This window comes from Pleurodeles waltl, chromosome 8 (assembly GCF_031143425.1).
Source record: "Pleurodeles waltl isolate 20211129_DDA chromosome 8, aPleWal1.hap1.20221129, whole genome shotgun sequence".
In the NCBI taxonomy this organism is placed as follows: domain Eukaryota; kingdom Metazoa; phylum Chordata; class Amphibia; order Caudata; family Salamandridae; genus Pleurodeles; species Pleurodeles waltl.
Window position 1 is genome coordinate 214,146,502 of NC_090447.1, and position 25,452 is coordinate 214,171,953.

General features: G+C 42.9%; 1 protein-coding gene across 2 annotated transcripts in view; it reads right to left on the bottom strand.

The window, feature by feature from the left end:
- Positions 1-25,452, bottom strand: part of JAM2 (junctional adhesion molecule 2) — a 323,144-nt gene that overhangs the window by 94,335 nt on the left and 203,357 nt on the right. For both annotated transcript variants that reach the window (XM_069204089.1, XM_069204090.1), the window contains exon 4: positions 23,147-23,290. In XM_069204089.1, coding sequence (XP_069060190.1) covers positions 23,147-23,290 — 144 coding nt within the window. The remainder of the gene's footprint in view (positions 1-23,146; positions 23,291-25,452) is intronic.

Sequence of the window (25,452 nt, forward strand, 5' to 3'; positions counted from 1 at the left end):
TATAAGGGGGGGCCAGTATGCCAATTGAAATTGGTAAATGTAGTCACTGGCCTACAGTGACAAATTTAAAAGTAGAGAGAGCATAAGCACTGAGGTTCTGATTAGCAGAGCCTCAGTGACAGTTCAGCCCTACACAGGCATACACATTAGGCCACAAACGATGAGCACTGGGGTACTGTCTAGCAGGATCCCAGTGAGACAGGCAAAAAACACTGACATATAGGTTTTTATCTATAAGCACTGGGGTCCTGGCTAGCAGGATCCCAGTGACACAGTAAAAACACACTGACACACAATCACAAACAGGCCAAAAGTGGGGGTAACCATGCTGGAGAGAGGCTACTTTTCTACACCTGGTACATCCTACTTTTTTCCAAACGAGCTCATCGTCTCACTCAAATTTGTTTGCGCCTTAGGTACCAGCCAGGCCCGTGCAATTCAGTTCTCTTTTTTGTTGAAAATACCTGGTTTTAAATTTGCATATTGTAGTGGCAGAGATTTTAAATTCTTGTGCCTCAACTGCGGAACCCTTTACAATGGTAAACTAGTCTTCTGTCCAACTATGGACAGATTAAGAAAACAACTAAAAACGCAGCTTTTCTGTTAATCTGGTTCTTTGGATAGACCATGCTCCTCTGTTATTGTTCATTATGTTTTTCGTTTCGTTCTTCTCTCCCTCTTTTTGGATTAGATTGCCTCGGGCCATGATGTCTTGTTTGGCGCCTGTGTGATCTATAAATAATAAACCGCCTGCAGTCCGACATCAAAGTGCCTTCTACTTGCCGTTCTTTCTTTTGCACGCTCATGTTATAGCACTTTATCAAGCGGGTAAAGTGCTCTGATATCCTCTAGGTTTGGCCAGTGCCGTGAATATGAGTTAAATAAATAGAAGAACAAAAAATAAGAATCGGTTTACAGGCAGAAGGAGTCTGCTTTTTGTAGGGTCACCGAGGGAGCTCCACAGTTCTTCTCCTTAGTCCCCAATACCATCAACTCAACTCTCTACGACTCACCTCAACCCCATTCATGTAAGAACTTCTATTTAGATATCTCCTTCCCTATCCCTAACTCATGTCCCCTAACAGCCCAAATTGTCTCCATTTAATGACAAATACAAAGGGATATGTAATGGATGTTATGGTGAGTTCAAATGGTTCTACGGTGCCCAATCAGACTGTGAAATAGGACGGAAAAGTTGACTGTAGAATACATTCACTATGTCAAAACATATAGGTCAGTCCCGGTTAATGCTGCCTCTACAAATCAAAATGTAACCTCCACCCTCCCTGTGACCAGAATTCAGACATCACCTCTCATATGTTCACTCTCCTTCCTCGTACCCACCTTCACCTTACAAGCAGAGACATCTGCCACTGCATTATTAAATAAGTCTATATTTTGGTAATATTAGTGAACTGTTTTTTTAACTGTTGGACGGTCTCTTGTCATCCATACTCTACTTCCTCTCTCCCCACTAGCCTCCTTTATAGCAACATGTCTCTCCCTCCATAGCCATCTGGTACTGTCAACACATAATACCATTCAGCCCCACCCAGGCCCTAACAAGTCTAACAACGTTTCCTCTCAGTCTGGCAAAGTCTTTCCATCAGACACCATACTGTCTCTTCCTCCTAATCTAGTACTCTTAGTTGGTCTAAGCACTTTCCAGAGGTCTCAGTGCCTCCATAACTGATGTGTTCATCATCACAGGTCACTTTAAACAAAACTATGTCTGAAGGAATGAGATAGAAATGGCAGGCAGGAGGTGGTCATGAGGGTTGACCAACTAGAGAAAAATAGAAAACTACATAAAGATGTATTCAATAACTCAAGGTTGCAACACTGCCAACAGGAGCTAAGACCTAGCTGCTAGAATTAAAAAGAGCTAAAGGGAATATTTTTTTTTTATTTTTTTTTTTTATACAAGATCAGAAGTAAGATGGGTTAGCTCACAGGGACTGCACACAGCAGACCCTATTTGGGTCTAAGTAATTATGACTAATACCACCTTTCTGAGATGCTCTGGGGACTGGTGCTTTGTCATTTGTATCATTGGAGCAGTGTGAAAAAACAGAGTTTGACTGATAACCATGTGCAGCCAAAATACAAAGTATTTCAGAAGCACTCAACAAAGGGAAACATTTTCTCAGCAGTTTTTGTCCAACTGGAGTGAGAATATGGAGTTGTCTTTAAAACTAGGATGATATGCAGGTCGCAACCAGTTGTGCCACTTTGTTTTACTTCAGAGTATTTCAATATTAATGCAATGCTTGTAGTTCACATGCTCCTATTTGTGGAACATGCTGAATGCTTCTAATTCTTTGCTTGCAACTTCTTTCACATGTAGTGCTTCTTGGCAAGGGATGGACAGTTGCTGGCCAACCAACGGGGCAGATGCCAAGGTCACAGACTTTATCTTCGAGTTTAATGTTTGCTAACAACAAACAACCATTTACTTTATACCTGATATGGGTGGTAGCCAACTGTACCACATTGTATTGATCTACATTGTTTCCCAAACTGACCCACTGGTGGGTCACTCATAAGCCGATTTTTCATGGGTTGTTAAAGTCTAATCTACACAAAGATGCCTTTAAATTCCGTATTTATCTTGTCACATTTCCTGCGCTTCGAAGGCAGAGGTGAAATGTCAAGCTTAGTCTTCTGACAAATTACTGCTTGTTTTTTTTATAACATCGGGGTTGGTTGTACAGACTGCTCTCACTTGGGAATCAGAGAAAGAAAAGTAAAGTGAATTATTTGAGAATCTTGCTACTGTAAAGAAAATGCTGTACAACGTCTTTTTTTGAAAAAAACAAACAAACCTGTAAGACAGTACATATTCAACAGTTAGGAATGCAAAAATAAAGCACTTTTTCTGAAATGTGATGGAAACAAAGGTTTTAATAGGATCAAAACAAATCAACATACTTTACATGGTGATGCACAAATTATAAATATTCTCTGAAACACGGTGTCCTCACACTATCGTTTGTGTGCAATATTTTTTTCAGTAAAACATTATGTCTGTGCAAATTTAGTGGACATTGCAATGGAAATGTGCTATCTGTAAATGAGTGCACTACAACATGACCCTTTAGTTACATTAAAAATTTGCTGCCTCATGTCCATAAAAAATAGACGGATAGCGAAAGTGTCATTCTGAAAAGAATGTTGTGGTTTTAAAACGTTTGAGAAGCACTATTCTACAGTATTTCACCATTAACTTAGTTCTTATGTAATACTTTAAGTTCTCATGCTTCTGTTCAAAGAACTCACTAAGTGCTTGCCACTCTTGTGCTGCAGTTTTAATTCTATGGTACAACTGAAACTATTTGGCCATGGTCAAGCTCTTGGTTACCAAGGCATGTTACTGACGTAACTACACTTTTACACTTTTAACGGATACTAGAATTTGTCCACACAGCTTGTATGCGTATCACCAGACTTCGCAGTATATTATTTGAATTTTCATCCACTTATGATATTATGCTCTTTTAGTTCAGATGTCCCTACTTGTCCTTATGTGCTGACTGCTTTTCATCGTTGGACTGCCTCATTTCTTACATCCTGGTAATTACACTTTTTGGCAAGGGTGAACTGTTGGTGCTAAGGATCTATACTGATGCTAAGTAGGTATTAGTGGTGACGTACTTCTGCTTGCCACTTCAAGGCTTTCGGCATGCTCCTTGATGACAGTATTTACCTGTTTTTAGCACAGTATTCTAGCTATAACGTGATTTGTTCCCAGCCATTCAACCACATCGATGACGGCTTATAAGGTGATAGTGTGTAATCACAGTAATGATCGAGGAAGTGGTCTCTTAATATTTCCAAATAACAGTTCAGGGCACAAGAAACCTACTTGCATCAAATAACACATTATTAAATCCTATGTAAATGTTCTTTGTAACCATCAAATATTCAGCCACTTTTTTAATCTATCGACTGGGATCATGTGCCACTGGCGTTCTAAAATCTTTTAACTCAATACGAATATTTTTTTTTTTAACTTTGAGTTTAGTTTAGTGTATAGGCTAGTCATTCCAATACTGACACAGCAATAAGGTGGTCTTGACTCTGGAAGTCAAGGGTTTAACTGTTAAGCGGTTGCCATACAAATGCAATGCTTGCTAAGGTGCCTTAGAACGAATGATAGGTGGATGTGCATCAAAAAATTGAAACTTTATTCCGACTCCCCATCAAACCTGACTCATTGTTTCAAGTTTTTCCTTTACACTCTGGGAGCATACCTATTGGCAATTGATTTTGAAGCCTTTATAGTGCTGCAACAGTCGTCAAAATCCTTGGCCTTTACACAAACTTGATCTAAAAGGCTCAGCTTACAACTACCCCTAATGTTGCATTTTAGTTTCTCTGGTTTCTAAAAATGATCTCTCCTTAACTTGGATGCCCTCACCAAGCCTTAGTAGTGAGCTATGGTCCCATTGCACATGGAATATAGTAAACGAGTGAATTGAACTTCCAAACATATCTGCTGCATCTTCTATACAGGGTCTAGAGGTTCTGACAGACACCATTTTGATGGATCTGCCATGACGATCAAGTCCAAAAGCCATTTCACATCCTTCGTTTGCTGCAAAGTTGTTGCTTGACTCTGTTCACAGCACACATGGCATTAAGGAGATCAGTTCCTATTTTCTGCAGCACAAACTGCTTCTTTATCTGCCCCGGAATTGTGTCTGCTCATCAAGAGACATTTCTGCTTAAGATCAGCGAGCAGCAGTACCAGGAACAGATGGTTCTACTACCTGGTGCCGACGTTCGGTACGTTTGACCTTTCTTTCACCTTCAGTTTAGGATGCAACTGATGATCTACCTTTTCTGAGATTAGCAGCAGTTTCGCCATGAGACCACTGCAATGTGACCTCATTTGGCTATCAGTGGCAACCATGTGCTCTACAATTTTGGATAAAATATAATATTTACAATTCATATTTCCATTATATATGTTAATTATTACAGGCATCCTCATCTAAATTAGTTCATGTGGTAAAGCTTAAATATTCTTTTAGAACACTAAGAAAATTAACCTTTCCATTGGCATATTGTTTAATATGCATTGATTGGTATACATTTAACCACATGTAAACAAACAGAAATGTTATAACTGGAAGAGCCATCATTTTCACTAAATATTTCATCCCACTACTGAAAGAGGTTAATTAACCAAGAAAAATTTACTCACCTTCGGTAACAATCTTTCTGATGGATATTGTATCTACCTGCAGATTCTTTAACTTTTGAATGTCCCAGGTCTCAGATTGAATCAGAAAACTTTTCAATAGCTCTCTATGCCCCTAGGAGGTGTTTGCTCCATCTTTATCCTGGTAATAATACTATCTTGTCATCACTGGACATATAAAGTGCCCCCATCGGAGTCCTGATGTTTACTATCCATTGTTTATGCATCTTTGAGGCAAACATGATTAGAATAACATATGACTGACAAGGTGCAGTACAAAGTCTACTTGGAACCTTATTATTATTATGGTAACTATATTAGCAAACCAGCCTTTAATAAGGGTGTAGAACAGGGTCAGTGAGGAATCTGTAGGTAGACATAGTATCCAACAGAAAGATTGTTACCAAAGGTAAGTAACGTTTTTGTTTGATGAATCCTTCTACCTGAAGATTCTGCATCTTTTGAACAGATCCCCCAAGCAATAACCAACTAGGAGGAGGGTTTTAAAGGACAGTTAAAATAAAAATCCATGAAGGATTGAGCGTGAAAAGTGAACTTTCTTCCGTCCCTTTAAATCCAAACAGCAATTCCTACAGAAGGTGTGGAGGGAAGCCCAAGCTGCTATTTGGGAGATCTCTGCAATGGGAACTCCACTTGCCAGCCGAAGTAGAAGATTTTGATCTAGTTGATTAAGCCCTGATCACCTCTGGGGATTCCTTGTGACCCAAGGTACAGCATATCGTGATGCATAAGATGACCAACATTGATAATGCCCTCCTCTGGATGGCATTTCCCTTCATTTTGCCAGGGTGGCCAATAAGAAGGTAGTTGTCAATTTGTAAGCCTTTGGTAGGTCAGTCTAAAACTGGCCATTCTCTTAGGATACAGTCTATGAAGCCGACCTTCCTCTCTAGTGGGATTCAGAGGAGGAAAGAGGGCAGATAGGATGATGGACTGTCATGGATGTCATTACCTTGTGCAGGAAAGGAGCCCTAGTTCTAAGAAACAGCTAGTTGTGAAAAAATGAAGTGAGGTGGGCTTGACGCTCTGTGCTTGCAACTCACTGACATGTCTCACCAATGTAATGGCTATTAGGGAACAGTCTTAAAAGGAAGAAGTTGCAACTGGAAACAGTCCAAAGGTTTGAACAGAGGACATATTAAAAATGTGAGGACAAGATTACGATCCTATTGAGGCATTATGAAGGGGGTTTAAGGCAACATGTTTATGATGCCCTAGAGAAACCTTATAACTATGGGTGACTTGAACAGAGATGGGTGGTCTGGAAGCCAGAAAGGCAGACAAATGAGATATGCAACCTTTTACAGTACCCATTGCAGAGCCTTGCTGAGCTAATGGCAGGGTGAATCATAAGATGTCCAACAATAGGGACTTAAAAGGATCTACTGACAACCCTCTCCCATTTCTAAGTATATATTGTTTTAGTGGAGCATCTGCAGGCACTTAGAAAAACATTCTCCACTTCAGGAAGTAGAGAAAAAGCATTCAGGTGTCCCTCTCAATCTCCAGGTATTACGGTGGAGGCTATGGGGGTCTGGGTGAAATACCTGACCCAACAATTGCAAGAGGAGGTCTTCCCTGTGAGGAACACGCAGCAGAGTGCACAACAAAAGAGGCATTAGTTCTCCATATCACATCCTTCTCAGCCAGTTCAGGGCAATTAAGTTGACTTGGGCCTGGTTGAGGTGAATCGTGATCAGCACCCATGGAATCAAGGGTGCAGGGAAAAGAAAGTGAAGGGGAAAGTTCTACCTCAAACAAATGCGCCCCCTATAGCTCCCTTGCATCAGACAATGGATTGCTCTGAGTAGGGAAAAGCTCCAGAAGATTGTCCCAAAGAGCAAAGATGCATTGGACCACTTTTGGGTCAGACTGCCTGCTCAAACATTCAGAACTCCATCTAGTTGATTGGCAATCAACCAGATTTGGTGCTCTTGCGTCTAGGATCAGAGCCATGTTGCTGTTGCTTTCAGATGGAGAAGATGCAACCCTACTACCCCTGCTTGTTTATGTAGTAAATCATGATCGTGCTGTCTGTTAAGATCTAGACAGATCTGCAGTATGGGATAGCAGAGAGGCCTGGAGTATTAGCTAAATTGCCTGGCCCTGCAGCAGATTAATACGCAATACATGCTTCTATGGTTATCAAAGGTCTCTGATCCCCAGGTTCTCCAGATGTTTTCTCCACCCTAGTGTGGAAGCATCCATTACCATTGGGGCCAGTACTGGTGATGGTTGGAAGGGCCTTCCTTGCCGCAGTTGCCCTCCATACTCCACCACATCAAGCGCCACATGTATGTAGCTATATTTTTGGTTGCAAACGGCCTGATTCACAGAATCGGGCTATTTGCTACCAAAAAAAAAGGGCATTTTCCTATTACCCAAACGCAAAATGGGTTAGTGATTGAGTATTACGAAGGGGCGTGTTAAGGGCAACCCTTACTAACAGAAACTTGCAGTCCTATGTACGAATGTTTTGCTACTGGAATGTGGTCACAAAACATTCACTTTTTAACACCAATTTCAACTTGGTGCTAATGCATTCTCAAACAGTAAGGAGTCTCCAAGGGACCCCTTCCCATTTGTGAATGCATGAGAAAATGTTTTTTTTATGAGCAGGCAGTGCTCCCACGGACCACTGCCTACTCTTATAAAATAAAAACGTTCATTTTTTTTTTCTTTTTAAATACACTGTGTTTTCCTCTAAGAAAAACGGGCTGTGTTAAAAAAAAAAAAAGCTTACTTTATTTAAAAGCAATCACAGATATGATTGTCTGCTGATCCCAGCAGACCACCAATCCTGTGATTTTTGTCATTTCCAGTAGGTCGCATATTGCGACCTACTTCATTAATATTAATAAGGAAGGCATATTTGCAACCACCTGGGAATCACAAAAGAAACGCAAAGGAGTTATTTACATTTGGAATTGGGATTACCTAACTGCGATTCAGATGGCATCGTAATTCCCAATTTACATGGCCCTAAATACCCCGCGTGTCCCTCAAGGTCATTACAGAATGTGACAGATTGCCACGTTTGGACCACTGCTTACGGAGGCACCACTAAAGGGCCTTCATGTGCCAGCATCTTCATGTGCCAGGAGAATGCAGGAAGCTTGCAGGCATAAAACAAATTAGGGCTGGTACTTGTGCTTCTTTCTAAAACATAAGAATGATAGCTAGAATACTAGTTACCCTCAGAGGAGGGGGAAAGGCTGAATTTGACATAGTGTCTAGTTCTGTGATCCATAAATATGATGCGCTGAGAAAGCATAAGGTGAGATTTGGGTTTGCTGGTTGAACAGTAGCACAGCTGTGACTAGCAAGCAGTGAGACACCATTCCCAGGCACTCAGCCTAAATAAGCCAGTCATTCAGGTATGGAGGCACTGGGATTCCTGGGTTTTTATGACGAGTGGGTTCACCTTTGTGAAGGCACATAACAATTTGATGTCAAACCAAATGAAAGGACAGTGTTAGACCTGACATCCTTGGAGTGGTGTTTCCCAAACTTTTTGCCTTCACTCCTCCTGTTTTTCTGAATTAGTTTTTGTTGGCATTAAGACTCTGTGTACTTTACCACTGCTAACCAGTGCTAAATGTTTGTGCTCTTTTTTTCAAACATGATAAAATTGTCCTCCCCCTAGTTGGCACATTTAATTTACTTTTAAGTCCCTAGTAAATGGTACTACCTGTACCCGGGGCTTGTAAACTAAATGATACTAGTGGCAGTGGCCCTGCAGCACACATTGTGCCACCCACTAAATAGCCATTTAAAACAGGTCTCAGACTTGCCACTGCAGCCTATAGTGCACTTGTAAACTGCCATTTCAACATGGAAAAATAAACCTTTTGCCAGGCCTAAACTTTCCTTTTTAACACATATGAGTCACCCCTAAGGTAGGCCCTAAAGGCTTATACAGCAGGGTGCATTGTGTATAAAAAGCAGGGCATGTGAGTTTAGGGTGTTACTGTTCTAGCAGTGAAAATCGTTTTCCACTGCTGTAAGGCCTATCTCTCCTATTTACTGACACTGGGTTCCTGTATGATAGTTAATAAGTGATAACTTTAAATTGTCAGCAGAAAGAGATATTGTTTGCATCAGTGTTTGAAGTGAAAAAGTATGGGAACTGTGATGCTGCATGCAAAGGGGTGGAGTCAGCGAGTGTGGAGGTAGCTACACATAAAATAGCATGCAGCTGAAATGAAAAATATATAACAAAAAAGCTGTTACTTAGTGAGAAATGCACTATAGTATATTATGAAACTCAATTAGTTAATGCGCTGCAGAGGTCTATGTGTAACCGGAGGGCCACAAAATCTCGGTTGGTGCAGTGGCGAATAGTGACTTGTGTATTTTTAGTGCTACAGGGTCAGAGTCTGTGTGAATATGCAAGTCAATATGTTCAACTTGCATTATACACAGTATTGTATAAACTGCTACAAAATGCACATTAAGATTTAAGATAAAATGTTTTTTGAAAATATAAATTTTGGAAATACCCAGACTGAACATAACACAATATTTTTGACATAACTGTCCCTTCAACACCTTGTGAGGGGTAGTAAACGCTATGTAAATACAAGTTCAATTAAAAGCACACCCTTCACACCTCAGTTGTTAATTCTTTGCATTACCACTCAAAGAAGAAATCGTCATCACAAAGCTCTGAGCGATTCGATCAATTAAAGCCAGTACCGGCTCCCAAGCATATTTTACACTTGCAGATTGCCCTATACATTTGAAGAATAACTCGTTCCACACATTTGCATTTCTGGGGAGCTGACACCCTGCCAGAAAGGTTTGTTAAGCTATCTGTCAGCTTCAGTTTCACAGCAAAAGAGACTCATTGCATGACGCTTCAGCAGAAGCGTTTAAAATATGGGAATTAACAGTCCTGGACAGTTATCTTTTTACAAGAAGTAGGAGAATGGTTTCTCATAAATCAGAAAAGTATGGGCATGTCGTGATCCTCCAATCCCACCCACTTCGACCACTGATTGTGCACTCAAATGAATTTCAATTTAAAATCCTCTTCAACGGCAAAGTCAGATTTTAAGTCACAATTCTGCAAATGCCACCTTCAGAAAGGTGACATTTTCTTGTCCCAGCCACTTGTGCCTTCTGTCAGTTTCCTCGGTCACGTGTCCACGACAAGCTGTTGGGGTTTGTGTATTGCTTCCAGACAGAAACACAAAGGGGGTTTAGGTGTAGACAGAATGGGACATCCTGGCAGGATGGCTGAGGGAAAAGCTGTACCCACTCCCCCTACACTTAAAATGGCTTTGCTTTCCGCACACACAAAGGAACCAGACACCAGGCCTACCCTATCTTTTGCCACACCCGACAGTTTGGAGCGTTGACAGGGGAAGAACTTTCCAGAGAAAACACACAAAAACACACACAGTATAAATATTTAACCTCCAGGGGGGCTACTCTTCAGGACATTCCTGGACCTCTCCTGTGGAAGTTACAGAAGGAGGACTACCTTACTGTCAGAGGAGTGCCCTGCTGCTGAGGACTGCATAGCTGTATGAGGAGGAAGACTGGACCTGCTTACCTTCATCTCAGGCTAATGCAGAGTTACTCCAAGGGTTAGTTGACTGACCTCCTGTGTGAGTTACAGGTGCACAACACGCTTCAGAGGACTCCCGATAACTGCCCAGCTGACCTGCTGCATGAGGACCTGTCTGGATCTGCAACTGGACCTGCCAGAGCCCTGAAGGCCTATGCTGGAGTGAGTCCATGATCAGTAAGAGATGTCTACCCATGTTCTGGACCCTTGGCAGGCATCAGAGTGTACTCCTCTCAAAGACAATATGAAAATACTCAAGTTTGGACTTTTTGTGACCTGCTCTTCGCGTTACAGCAATGACAGCCAGAGGCTGTGCCAACGCAAACCTCAAGCAACAAACGTCCACTAAGCCCAACCGGCTCTTTGCGTTAAAGTGACGACAGCCCACAAAGCCTGGTCTGCTCTTCACACTACTGCAATGACCATCTGAGATGCTCTACCTTCTCCTCATGGCCTCCTCAATCACAAACAAATGTTTTTGAGCCAGACTCAGAAGGTAATTCTTCAATGGGTCAAACTAATTCTTCAACAGGTTTAACTTAGTCTCTGTATTCGCTCCGTGCCTGAACCTGTGACTTTCCCCCAGTCTTGCAAACCATAAGGCCGCAGTGGCTAGTTGTCCTTTTGGCACTATTTTCACTAAAAACATTGAAACAGCATATCTCTGGTTCTACTGCAGTTTAGCAGACACTACCCAGTCTTACTCTTCTAGTGTAAGCAACACCTGTGAAAGGCACAGCATCTTTATTTTTTCCTTTTGAAAGAACCAGATCAATATCCTAGGATCAAGAATATGACTAAGACTGGTGTCCTTTCTTTAAACCAGGAAGTGCCAGGAGTAGAAACCATGGGCCCGTTCTTGCTCTGTCCCCAGTTCCAATGTCCCTTTTTTGCTGTAAGATCTCTACCTCCTGATGAAGGATGGGAAGATGTCTGCTGAAGGGGCCAGGTCTAGTGTGGGGAATCAATGGAAGGGCATATTGGAAGGGGAGGGCGTTGCCCTACTTCTAGGATCTGCAAGACCCATTGGTCAGAAGGTATTGCACTCCAGGCCAGTGTAAAGTAGGATAACCATCCTCCAACTGGTTTCCTGTGTTCTGGCAATAAAAAACTAGAGCTGCTTCCTTTCAGTATCTCAGGAAGAGAAGAAGGAAGTGAGTGGAGTGACAGGCAAGATGTGTCCCCTACCTTTGCAAGGGCTCGATATTGCTTGTACAAAAGATTGTGCTGCTGTCGGAAGTAGCTTTGTGCTCATTTGCACCGAAAAGAGAACCCTCTCAAAAAGCCTTAAAATGTCTTGTACTGCCAAAAGTCTCTATTTTGTGACTGTAGCTCAAGTGATAGGCGGTAGCTTTGCTCTCACTAAAACAGTCAAGAGCTGAATCTGTTTTCGGGCCAAAGAGATGGGACTCATCAAATGGAAGATCCATCAAAGTTGGAACTACATCCGTTAACAACTCTGAGTTTCTTAACCAAGCATGGCGATGGAGTAAAACAGATATCCAACTGCTTGTGCTAGGGAGCCCTCCATGTAAATTACTTGCTTTGCTGCAGTCTGCCTGTCCCTCACCAGTTCCATGAAATGTGGCTGGAGGTGTTCCAGCAAGTTTGGGATTACCAGTTGTTCCATATCCCACAGGACGAGGGTTTAACAGCCAATGCAATGTGCCATAGAGGGATATGTGAGCTGTGCTCCCTGCTGAAAACAAAAAATAGTCTTTGAGAACTGTTCCATCTTTTTGACATGTCTGTCTGAGGGTGTAGTAAGGAAAGCATCCAGTGCGAGTTTTGAGGAGCAGGAAGCCTGGAGGACAAGGCATTTTGGTAACGTGTGGATATGAGGACCGGGGGGTGGGGGGGCATGCACTAGCCTATACCTTCAGGCCACTACTCTGATCAAGGCAGGAGATGAGTTCAGATTCTCCCAAGCAGCAAGAATGGGCTCAGTTAGACCTGCACTGAAGGACAGTAAGGGGTCTGAAGCATGACTGGTTGGATATGTCAGTTAAGAGACTAGTTTTGGTCTCTGAGGAGGAAAGATTCATCCCATGCTCCAAAAACCTGCATTATCATATTAATTCCAATTTCTTTCCCCACTGCATTCCCAGCCATAGGTGAATATGTCATATGGTTCCCATTCTGCAACATAGCACTTAAATCCCTTACATCGACATTCTGGCCTGTAAAACTGAAGTGCTGACAATTACATATACAGGTGGAATTGCCAATTACAAGTCCATTATAGCTGGCTCAAAACACATGCTGTCAACGGGTGAAATGTAAACAGTGAGCCACTTGCTAAATCATCCAGGACAGTGTTCTGGATTTCAGTGTGCTTATTAAAAAGCTAAAGGGTACTGAGGCAGACCAACAGTCTGAAAGTCTTGATTCAAGGATTCATCCAAATTTGTTGAACTGGTAGTTTTTAAGTTAAATAGGCAGTCTGAATCAGTATTATTTTGCTAAATTGTAGTAAATATACCATGACATACCTCTTCAGCACCTGTTCTTTTTTAACAACATTCTTTCCTTAGCATTTTTCTCCATCTCATTAAGTTTCCTGTCTCTCTACTTTTCCTTTGTTATACTGTGAGGGGTAAAGACCAGGGGCTTTATTGGATCTGGCCCTTTTTGCAGGGTCATCCCCAAACATTTTGCCTCCTTAGCCCTACTTTTCCTGACCTATTTATATTGGCTTTAGGACTCTGGGTGATTTACCACTGCTAACCAGTGCTAAGGTGCATATGCTCCCTGTCTAAATTGTATTGGTGATTAGTTTATCCAAGATAGGCATATCTGATTTACGAGGATTTCCCTAGTAAAGTGCACCATGTGTGCCCAGGGCCTGTAAATCAAATGCTACCATTGGGCCTGCAGCACTGATTGTGCCACTCACATAAGTATCCCTGTAAACATGTCTCAGCCCTGCAATTGCAGTGTCTGTGTGTGCAGTTTTGCAGTACCAATTCGACCTGGCAAGTGGGACCACTTGCCAGGCCCAAACCTTCCCTTTTACTACATGTAAGTCACCCTTAAGGTAGGCCCTAGGTAGCCCCATGGGCAGGGTGCAGTGTACTTAAAAGGTAGGACGTGTACAGGTGTGTTGTACATGTCCTGGTAGTGAAATACATTTTTCACTATTGCAAGGCCTATCTCTCCCATTCGTTAAAATGGGGATTGCCTTTAAACATCTTTTAAGTGCAGTTTCTCATTGGGAGCAGATATAGATATGGAGCTTGGGGTCGCTGAACTCACAATTTAAAAATACAGCTTACGGTTACAGTGGTTTTTAGACTGTTCGAAAATGCCACTTTTAGAAAGTGGGCATTTTCTTGCTTAGCCATTCTGCGCCTCTGCTTGGCTGCTGAATACACGTCTGGGTCAGACTGACAGTTGGGTTGTTTGTGAATTCACTGTAGACAGTGACACAATGGGAGCTTAGGTGTGTCCTCTATATCCTGATGAGTCTTCCTGGGCTAGACTGGGAGGGAGGAGCTGACATCTGCACTTGAAAGGGCTGAGCCTGTCCTCTCACAATACAGTCTCCAACCCCCTAGAGTGTGTCTGGGGCAGGGCTGGGAAGAGGCATTGTCTTGTGCACTACAAAGGCTTCCCTTTGAAGTCAGTCTACTTCAGAGGCAGAAATGAGTAAAAGTACTAGACTGCTGACCCAAACAACTTTAGAATAATTCTGGATGAAGAGGAAACTCTTCCCAGGAGAAGAGCTATGAGGAGGAGTACTGCCCCTTTGCTGTGTGTGCTTTGCTGGGTTGGCCTGCAGTTGCTGCTTCTGCCTGAGAGAGGACAAAGACTAGACTTTGCTGTGTATCTCGCCTATGAAGTTTCTCCAAGGGTTTGGACTGAGATTGCCTCCTGTTAAGAAGTCTCAGGGACAGCAAGTACTTCACCTGCCAGCACCTGGGTACTCCTGCTGAGGATCCTGACTTGCCAAGTGGTGGCTATCCAGTTCCTGGGCCCTTGGGAGTGAATGCTGGCCTGAAAATCAAGAAAAACAGACACACGGACTCCAAACGACTTCAGAACCGGCGTCGCTGCACAGCTCTGCTCCACTGCAACCCGAATCTGTGGTCCCAGCTGGAGTGCGACATACCTGACCGATGCCACAGGCCCAACGCTGCAGCAGCCCCACTGAAGTCATGCAACATCATGAGTCCCAAGTGCCGTGTCACTGACGTACGTGACACCAGAGTCCGCCTCGGCGCTCGTGAGAGGTCACCCCACAGCGTCTTGACCTGCCAGATTCATCAACCCCACCAGATTATATGGGACCAAAGCCTCACACAATATTGCATCACCTCCCTTGTCTGTAGTAAGGAGCCAATGCCGCACCAGATCCAGCGACGCCTCACCTCCCTGACTCCGTGCACCTGCTTGTTTTCCTCGTTACCGAAGGTACTGTACCTGGCGACTTTGACTGGCGTCACCCTCCCCGCGATGGCGTCAGACTGTTGGGACGGCTCAGTCAACAATGTTGTGATCGCCCCAGTTGAAGCTATTGAGTTCGTAAGTGTTTTTACTGGGATTTAACCGTTTAAAAGTCATATCTTTGCTTGTGTATGTTAGATTTTTGTCGGTTTGGTCTTGTTTGATTGAGATAAATATTGACTACGTTTCTAAATTCATTTGGAGTCCTTTTGTGGTGTTTTCACTGTTGCTGTGTGTGTTTGTACAAATACTTTGCATATTGCCTCTGAGATAGGACTTGTGCCAAGCTAACAAGGGGTTGAGCAGGGGTAATCTGAGCTGTTGATCTACCTTACCCTGAATACAGCGAGGGTCCTTACTTGGAAAGGGTGCAAACTGACTGACAACTAGAGACCCCATTTCTACCAAGTTTCATTTCCATTTTTAATGGCTAAATGTTATAAGTACTGTCTCAATTTACTGTGGGCCAAATCCTTAATCCCACATAGAACACTGAAATTGAAGATTAAGGTGGACAGTTTCGAAGAACGTCTAAGTGTTTTTTTGGTTAATCTGGTCTCCAAACAATCTTATTTGTAAGAGTAAATTTTAACTAGAGTCAGAAAGTTCTTGGTGAAACCTCAATATGCCTTATTCAGAGTCAGAAAGTTCTTGGTAAATCCTGATTTTGCCAACACATGTTTTGCCCCTTTGTGGTGCGCAGATACCTTCTGGTATTAATAAACAATCAGGCAAAAAGTGAATGCTAATTAATCAGATTATAGTCTGAAAAAGATGTTTTTGAAGCCGGAGAAAGCCAGAGTATATATGTCGGTCCTGTTCATGTGGTTGTTGATTCCGACATCTGTGTATTGAGATAAGACTGATGGATAGTGGTGCAGCATTTAAATACTGGAAGTGCTCATATAGGTTTTTTGACAACATTACCATTACTTAAAGCGGAACATCCTCATAAATAACGTATATGTGCTTACGTTGCACTTGAATTGTTTTATTGCCAACTTTAATACAAACTTCTTATTGTGTACTAAAAGAAGCCCTGAGGAGGTTTAGTAGATGAAACGTGTTTGCTGTGCATTTAGATCAGACATTATCTAGGAAAGAATCTATATCTTATCAGTGTATTTTCTATTGTCTGTCTGAACCATTACGGTTCTGTGAGGCTGTCTGATGTTTTTCCTTTGCATTGGATATTTAATATTATAGCTGAACTCTATATTTAAAAAGTGTTGTGTGTATACAACCAACAAGGAATTAATGCTGATTGCACTAAAATACATTTTTTTATACCTTTTGTAACTTTTAGGTTTTAAATCCGTTTATTATTTTTAAGACAGGAGAGAAACGGTACAAAACATCTCACCTACATCCACCAGCCAGTGAATGATATAGACAACAGAAACAGTAATCAATAGGAAGGGGATATAAAGAAGGAGAGGGGGAGGTAATAGGTTACCTATCAAGCTGAACAGGTGGCTTTGGCAAATGGAGCAGTGTGTGCCATTCAATGGTGTCTGGAAGAGGTATTGTAGCAGCTCTCTATAGAATTAAGTGGGTGTCAGAGCTGTGACCGTAAGACAAAGGATGCATAGATAAGTAGGGCATATTAATGCAAAAATTCCTGTGATAGTAACTCTAAGCAAGGTTTCCATGTTTTGTTGAATTTAGGCAGTTTTTGTTCAGCTGAAGCTGTTAACTTTTCCATGCCGAGGACATCCCAAATTTTGTACAGCCAATCTAAGTGGGTGTGTATTTTGGTATTACCCCAGCGTGTAAGCAATACCTGTTTTGCAGCGCATGAAGCTAAAGTAATGCCTCGTCCCGTTGTGGGCTTTAAAGGATAAGTCAAGGCATTCGGGAGACCCAGCAGAATATAGCTCGGGAACTGAGTTCAGTGTTGTACATTTTGTCAATGGAATCTAGGACCTCAGTCCAATAGCGCTGAAGCTTCGGACACTGCCAAAGGAGGAGTGTCAGGGCTCCTTCCTGGCTACATCCCTGCCAGCAATGTGAGTGCCCGTCACTCTCCCAGTGAGCTTTTCGTACAGGTGCATAGTACCAATAATGGACCATTTTAAGGAGTGTTTCTCTGCCAGAGGTGCTACATGCTGACGAATGCACCCTTTTGTGAATGTTCGACCATATTTTAGTGGTGAAGGGGAACTTGCATTCTTTCCCCCAACACTGCTGTGCTGAGGAATTAATGTGGGCCTTTGATGCACTAAGAAATGTCAGAGAGGTGTTGTTTATCAGTATGTCTGTAAGGAGCCATTTCTCAAACGGTAACAGGGGTCTGCTAGCATGAGGGCGGATGGAGGGTTGAGTGACCCAATTACAGATAGCTAGATACTGCCAGTGGACAGAAGAGGGGAGGCCATAGTGGTGTTGGATCTGGTGAAATCCTAATAGCCCGGAATCATCAAAGAGATCTCCTATTCTTTTGCAGTTGGCCTGCTGCCACAGTAAATAAGTAGAACCCTGATATGCCGGGAAAAGGCTGGGTTTGTATAAAAAGGGAAAGTTTGGGCCTGGCAAGTGGGTACACTTGCCAGGTCGAATTGGCAGGTTAAAACAACACACACAGACAGTGCAGTGGCAGGTCTGAGCCAATTTTATAGGGCTACTCATGTGGGTAGCACAATCAGTGTTGCAGGCCCACTAGTAGCATTTGATTTACAGGCCCTGGGCACCTCTAGTGCACTGTACTAGGGACTAATTAGTCAATCAAATGCACCAATCATGGAAAAGCCAATTACACATGCGATTTACACAGGGAGCACTTGCACTTTAGCACTGAGCAGCAGCAAAAACAAAGTCCAGCACAGAGTCAAAACATAGGAAGCAGAAGCAAAAAGACAGGGGAGACTATGCCGAGGATGCCAGATCTAACACCAATGATAGGTGTAAATGAGGAAGTTTGGATGGATAGCTTTTTCAGGATCTGTACTCTACCCAGGTTCTCATCGTGGGCCTAAGAATCTGTTAAATGTACACCCCTAGTGGTCTCTGGTATTTAGGCAGCCAAGGTATCTTCCAGATATGTATGCCGGTGACTGCCTGATCAATGAAGCACCTATGCTTCTGGGTGAGCGGTCTAGTGCATTTTTTTATGTACCTAAGATGATCAGCCTGATAATATATGAGATAAGCTGCTGGGGGTAAGTAGGTCTGTTTTTTGGCTATGCGCGCTTTGTTACCCGCCCAAATGTAGTCTTCTATACGATGTTGTAGCTTAGTCAACACATGTGGGGAAGTGGCAGAGATAGCGTCTGCATGACATACAGGATTGTAAGCAGTAATGTCATCTTGATTGCTGCAATGCGTCCAAGTCAGGAAAGGGCAGAGGCCTTCCAAGACTGAAGATCAGAGCGCGCTTTTGATAGTAGGGTGCCATAATTGCTCTTCAAGGTTTGAACCGTGGTGAAATGTATGATGAGTCCTAAACATACCACTCCCTGCGTAGCCCAGGAAAAGGAGAAACAGCCCTTAAGGATAACTTGGTTTGCTGCCAGAACTGTTAAGTTTAGTACCTGTGATTTCTGGAGATTAACTTTAAAGTCAGATGCCATTCCGAAAGCCTACAGTTACTCTACTAGTGTAGGCAGGAACTTGAGAGGATGTATCAGAGTGATCAGGACGCCGTTGATAGACAGCCAATTTATGTTCCATCTCTCCCATGGCAATGCCCATTATTGAGGAGTTTCTACGAATACGCTCTGCTAAGGGTTCCATATAGAAAGTGAAGATAAAGTGCCTCAAGTAATATTAAAGGAGGAGGCTGTTAGGCCATTAACCCAAACTGTTGCCTTGGGGTCTCTGGAGCTACACCTATCCCAGTGCTGGACCCGCTCACCTATTCCATTCTTCTGAAGTACCGCTAACAAGTAGGACTAGTGTACCCGGTCAAATGCTTTCTCTGCGTCAATTGACAGCAACAGTGCTGGCACTCGAGCGAGAGGTGGGTCTTGTCCAGAAGGTGGAAAATGCATTTCATGTTGTTGCTGCAGTTCCTCTCAAGGATGAACCCCATTTGTCTGAGCTGATAAGGCCTTGCATATAGGGAGGTCAGACGGTTCATCAAGATGGTAGGGAAAGTCTTTGTGGCCATTTTCAGTAAAGAAATCGGCCGGTATGAGGAACAATGCATAGGGTCATTACAGGGCTTGGGCAGCACTTTTATGGTGGCAAGCTTCATACTGCCTGTGACGGAGCCTCTGGTGCTAAACGAGTTATATAGTCAGGTGATTATAGGGGCCAGGGAGTTAGCAAGCAGTTTGTACAACTCTGAGATATAGCTATCCTGTCCTGGGGCCTTGCCAGGCTGCATGTGGGACATCGCTGCCAACACCTTATCTAAGCAAATGCCCTCATCTAAACACGAGGCATCCTGAGGTGGTAGGTGTGCTACTGTGGTTTGTGTTAGAGACATCTTCTTCCACCAATTCCTCAGCGGAATAAAGAGTGACGTAGAATTGCTAAAAAGAGTGAGGAATTTGCTCATCTTGGAATAGGTGCTGATCCTGTAGCCCCTCTAGTTCACCTACCTGTTGCCAAATAGCTTGCGCTCGCAAACAATGAGATAAAAGCCGTCGGGCTTTATTACCCCCCCGGATAATACTTTTACTTGGTGCATAAGTGGGCATATTCTGTTCTATCCACATCTAGGGCCTGAAGTTTTTTATGCGCTGTAGTTGGTTGGTGGCGTATTTTATGGGAGTATGTTTGTGTTCCACTTCTAGTTCTTTCACCCGCCCCTCGAGTATAACCCTCTTTTCCAGTCTTTTCCAGTCTATTTCGGTTTAGGCGTGCTGCTAGGGCAATCAGTTGGCCATGAAGGACAGCTTTCAATGTATCCCATAGGAGTGCAATGGGTGTGCCTGGGTTGCCATTGATGTTCAAAAAGTCGTTGATTGCATCTGTGATTTCTGTGGTATGACCTTTACATGTTGGAAGGCTGTGGTTAAGACACCAGGTATGATGCTGGGGGGGCCATGCCTGGAAGGCATATAGTGATGTTAAGTGGGGCGTGGTCAGAGAGTGCTCCTGTTCCAATGTCAGTTGTGATGGTGGATGCCAGAAGTCTGGGGAATGCAAGGTATAGGTCTAACCATGCATACGTCTAGTGAGCAGCTGAGAAGAAAGTGTAGTTCCTCTCTGTGGGGTGGCTGTTATGCCATACATCTGTAATCCCTAGGTAGTTATTTGCTCCAGACCTTGCATGAATTGCTGTTTTCCCCACCAACTGTATGGACCTAGCCAGTCCTAAAATCTCCCCCCCACCCCACCCAAGACGTCTGCAGTAGCCATCACCTGACCCAATGCATCGAGAATAAAGGCCTCCTCATTATCATTTGGGGTAGATAAGGTTGCAAGTGTGAATGTGTATGTCTGCTTGGAAACTGGAAGTGATAAAAGCCTACTGGGGATTTCAGCCTGCATCTGAAACACCATACCAGGAAAGTGGAAGGCCAATAGAATGGCTACTCCTGCCCTTTTCCCCATGCTAGAAAAGAAACATTGGCAGTCGACCCATCTGGAGAGTAAGCGCTTCCAATCTGCCTGGAGGAAGTAGGTTTCCTGTAGAACACAGATATCACACCTGGACTCTCCTATCAAAGACAGGAAGGCCAAGCATATGCAGGTGCATTGAGACCCAAAACATTATAGCTAACTATACAAACCACTGAATACCTGATGTTAGGAGGGGGGTTTGGGGACATCTTCTCAAGTGTCAAAAAAGGGGCAATGTGTTTGAGAAGCTGAAATGTCAGTGGCCAATCATTTTCAGGGCAGAGGCATGTTTTCGATGTTGGAGTTGATGGAGGAGGGATGCTCTTTCATTCTGGTTCCCCATGTCAGTGGTGCTCATTGATGAGTGCGAGGAACTCCGGAGGTGAACGATGTGACTCCGCTCTCTGCTGGGTATCAACAGGCAGAATTGCTTTGGCTTCCTCCAAAGTGTGTACACTGCATGTTTCATTGTCCCATATAAAAGGCAAGGTAAAAGGGGTGACCCTACAGTAGTAAATTCCTTTTTCTTCATCCGGAAGTCAGTGGCCCTTGGGACACACCTTCCCTATTTCAATTGTTCTAGTTAATGAAATTAATTCCAACCATTACTCAAATAGCCATTGTGGTTAACGTGAACATGCAATTTTAAATGGGCAAAATGAAGAAAAACATTTCATTATGGATCCAGCTGCCATTGACAGAAGCCCTAATCTTCACAGAATCTGTATGGGAATTGGGTACAACTACAGAGCCTATGAGCAACTGAATGTGTACTTTCATTCCTACATTCAGCCTGTAAAGAGGACTCACCAGAGCAACTCTATCTAGGTCTTCGACTCCACTTCAATGTTTGGTGAGCTCTATTGTATTGTCCTTTCTATTCATTTAAAATCCAACAATTGCTGGGTAGCCTTCGGCAATAGTGCTACCTTCAGCTTCAGTAGCGTAAGGCATGACAATGCCCCCACTTTGCGAAATATGATTAGGGGGGCCCTCAACCGCATGTATTTCACAGATATTCATTGGTTTTGTGTTGAATGGGGCCCCCTGAAGAATTAGGGGCCCGCTGCTCCGCAGGTGCTTGTGATCCACCCCCATGGTGCTGTTTGCCTTTCTGGTGGAGACAAAGCTTATAATTTTGTTTACAACAGATGCAGTGTGATAATGAGGGAGGAATCATGGGCAGAATCCTTCCTAATCTCAGATTAAAAAAAACATGCTGACTATCCCACAGTTGTACCAGCTCATCTGTCATTCAGCTTTTTCCATACCTACATTCTGTCTTGCAGATAAAGCAGCAGGACTTTCAACAAGGACTATTGGCCGCTGACAACACTGCTACATGGGACAGCACGATAACAATACAGGACTTCTTCAAAACTGTACTGTTTATCTAAAACATTGTATCAGACTGCATAAGCGTGCTTACCACCTGTGCCAAGAGGGAAAACATCTGCCATGGCTTGGGATGAAAGATCTCACTAAGGGGAAAGGTTATTTTGATCTTCTTGCCACTCCTCTTTGGAATGTTCTCCCTTACATAATTTAAAGAGGGAATAAAAAGGTTTCTCTCTAATCATTATTGTCTCACAAACTTGCCTTCCTTTTGTCACCAGTGCTAGAATGCCTGTTGCTTTCTGCTGCACTATACAAATATCTGACCACAGTGCAAATGATCAAGTGTGTTGGCTGTTGCAGTGTGTGTACTTTACACTAAAGGCTTGCTGTGGTCAGAGGCATGGCTTAGCAGATATAGTGAAGATGTGTCCTCTTCAAGATTACCTCAAACAGTGAAGGTTTGAGGGCTACGTTAGGGTCTGCGTGATCACATCATAGGAGAGTACTGGCAGACCACGAACCCACTACCCAGAACAGTGTGCAAAACAGAATAGAGCAAAAGACTTAAACAAGTGATGGCAATTTGAAGAGGTGCAACTTTTCCTCCTCTGTATCCACAGATGCTACGTCGCGTACCTATGGCAAGAGGAGACTAACAGGCAGATGGATTCAACACAGGAGGAATTGTGTGGCAGTACTAGGCTACTCCGTCCATTGTGTCCCCAGCTGCTATCGGGCTAGAAGCATTAACTACAGAAACAACATTGGAAAACCCACCCAGGAGACAAAAATGCAGTTCAACATAAGAAGTGGCTTTATTGTCTGAACAGTGTCAGGTGGCTGGCGTGTGTGCTCAGAATTATCTGTTAGAGATAAAGGACTGTCAGGGCAACTGGTAATAAGAGATGGACTGCCAGAACCTGGCAACAAGAAATTATGGAACTGTGGCATGCAAGAGTTTTATTATGATGCTCATAAAGGTGGATTTCCCTTCACCTCCCGAAGACCATCTTTATTATTACAAATATGGAAAGGGCTAAATGTTTTACCTAGCACTGTCAATTCAACCTCAACTTCTTCCACGTAGCCCGCAGCTGTTGTAACTTCACATCGATACATTGCAGAATCTTTCCTCGTTACATTTTTTATTCTGATGCTTGAGTCAAACATTTCAGCGCGGCCTTTTAGTGAACCTTTAAAAGAGAAAATAATAAAGATGTTTATTTTTTTTAACTTCTCACAGATCACATTGCACCACAAAAGTCACTCCATTGATTTACACACTGAAAGGTGATGCACCAGCAGAGCCCCCTCAGTTTTGTAGAATTGTTCATGGTTCCCTACACATCTGTGCATGTGTGAGTTGTCCTTGAAGCTTAGGGGAAAAGGTAGATCAAAGTGACAAATGGCCACAAACTATTATTGTCTAAATCTGGCACTTACAGAAGTTTTATTCTCCCCCTGAGCATTCCTCTAACATGGCCCATCAACTGACCATTCACCCTCAGACACATGCTATGCATGGTATATACTGCTTATGGTTCAAAGTTTCACCTCTGGACCCCTCCATTTTGGAGACCCCTACCTTGTTGTAACCCTCTGTGGGGTGAGGGGGCAGAGGAGAATCTGGAGCCCACCCTGATCATAACACTTTGGTGGAACAACTGCCTAAACAAAAATATGTCCACTAAGAGGAGTTTTGACAAATATTACTGTCCGGTTTAAGGCAATATGCGCTGCACCCAAAAAATAATATCACATATACTGGCTCCACGGATGTCACCCCAATGCAATTTTCCTGGTGGGATAGGAAACCAAATGTAGAAAGCTATACTGGTGTTTCCTGTGCAGGGTGTTCTATCCTTGCCCATATAACACTTGTTCTGGGGCCTGTGCTGCAGACAGTTATACTGTCATTTGCAGAGCAAGAATCGATTGCTAAGATTCACGTAAAACATTCAGCCCCCAATCAGGCACCAAGTACACAAGCTACATATTCCAAATAGGAATATTTCTTAAACCACTTCCCACTATATGACACAACAGAACATTCCTACAGGAGTTACCATGACAGAACAATGTTTATATAGTATGCACTCTATGTACATCAAGCCTTTATTTCTATTCAGTCTAAACACCGAGTGTTGTGGGTGAAACAGAGCCCGGAGATTATGACCCTTGCATTACTTGTTAGTGAAGAATGTGTCTGCATATAGTTGCAGAGGTGAGAGACATCTGATATTATGCACCTCTAAATTGTCAAAATGTTGTCATGCTAGAGAGTCACCAACAAAGATGACAAAGGTAACTCTAATTAAAAAAGGAATTATAAGTTACTTAGGGCCCAATTTAAAGTTTGGTGGAAACAGTTACTCCGTCACAAACATGACAGATATCCCACCCGCCATATTACAATTGTATTATATCCTACGGGAATCGTAATACTGCAGACGTGATGTCCATCATGTTTGTGACACAGTAACCAGTCTGTCAAACTCTGAATCAGGCCTATAGTCATAACTGCAAAGAGTTAGAAAAACAATCTCAGCCCTTTGCTTTGTAGAACTAAGCTATTTTGGGAATTATAAATTGTTAATTGAAGAAGTGCAATGTGCTTCCAAATATAAAGACATACCTTTATACACCAAAACATTATGTTTAGATTAATATGAGGTACTTTCAAAAAGTATTTTGTTAAATAGCACATGTGGTACACGAACATATGATGCATATGCTTCACACCGATTGATTTTCACTCTTTTCTGTAGCCTCCCATCTTCTCCTCCAACTTCACTATGTTATCTATCAGCATCTTTATATCATCAAATGATGTAGTGATTGTCAACCCCGAACACAGGAATTTTAGACTCTTCATGGACACCATGTTTGTTTTAAAATGGTCTTCCATGCCCAAAGAAGGATCACAGGAATATGCCCATTTAGTCTAAGCCTGGCCGATATATGGTTAGACAGTTAATCAAGGTACTAAGCCCCACTAAAGATAAACACAAGTTCCTGATAATCACAAAATCTAAATAAATGAGAGTTATCTGCTGGTGAGAAGAAATAATATTGTCTGTCACAACCTTGAAAGTTATTCCACTACTTCAATAGTTCTAGCACAAACTAATGACCTACTCAAAGCTCTAGACCATATTCAGATTGTAACAGAAGTATCTGAATAACAGACAGGAGGGGGCAAAGCTCTAGGGCTGCTCCCAAGTGCTGCTCCTGGGCCTGACACGCAATATGGCTGCCATACGCCTATGATCCGCACAGGGAGTGCTCCTAATCCTCTCAGGTTGACACAGCTGGCTGCAGGCACCCACAGCGACTGGGACCTGTGGCATGACTG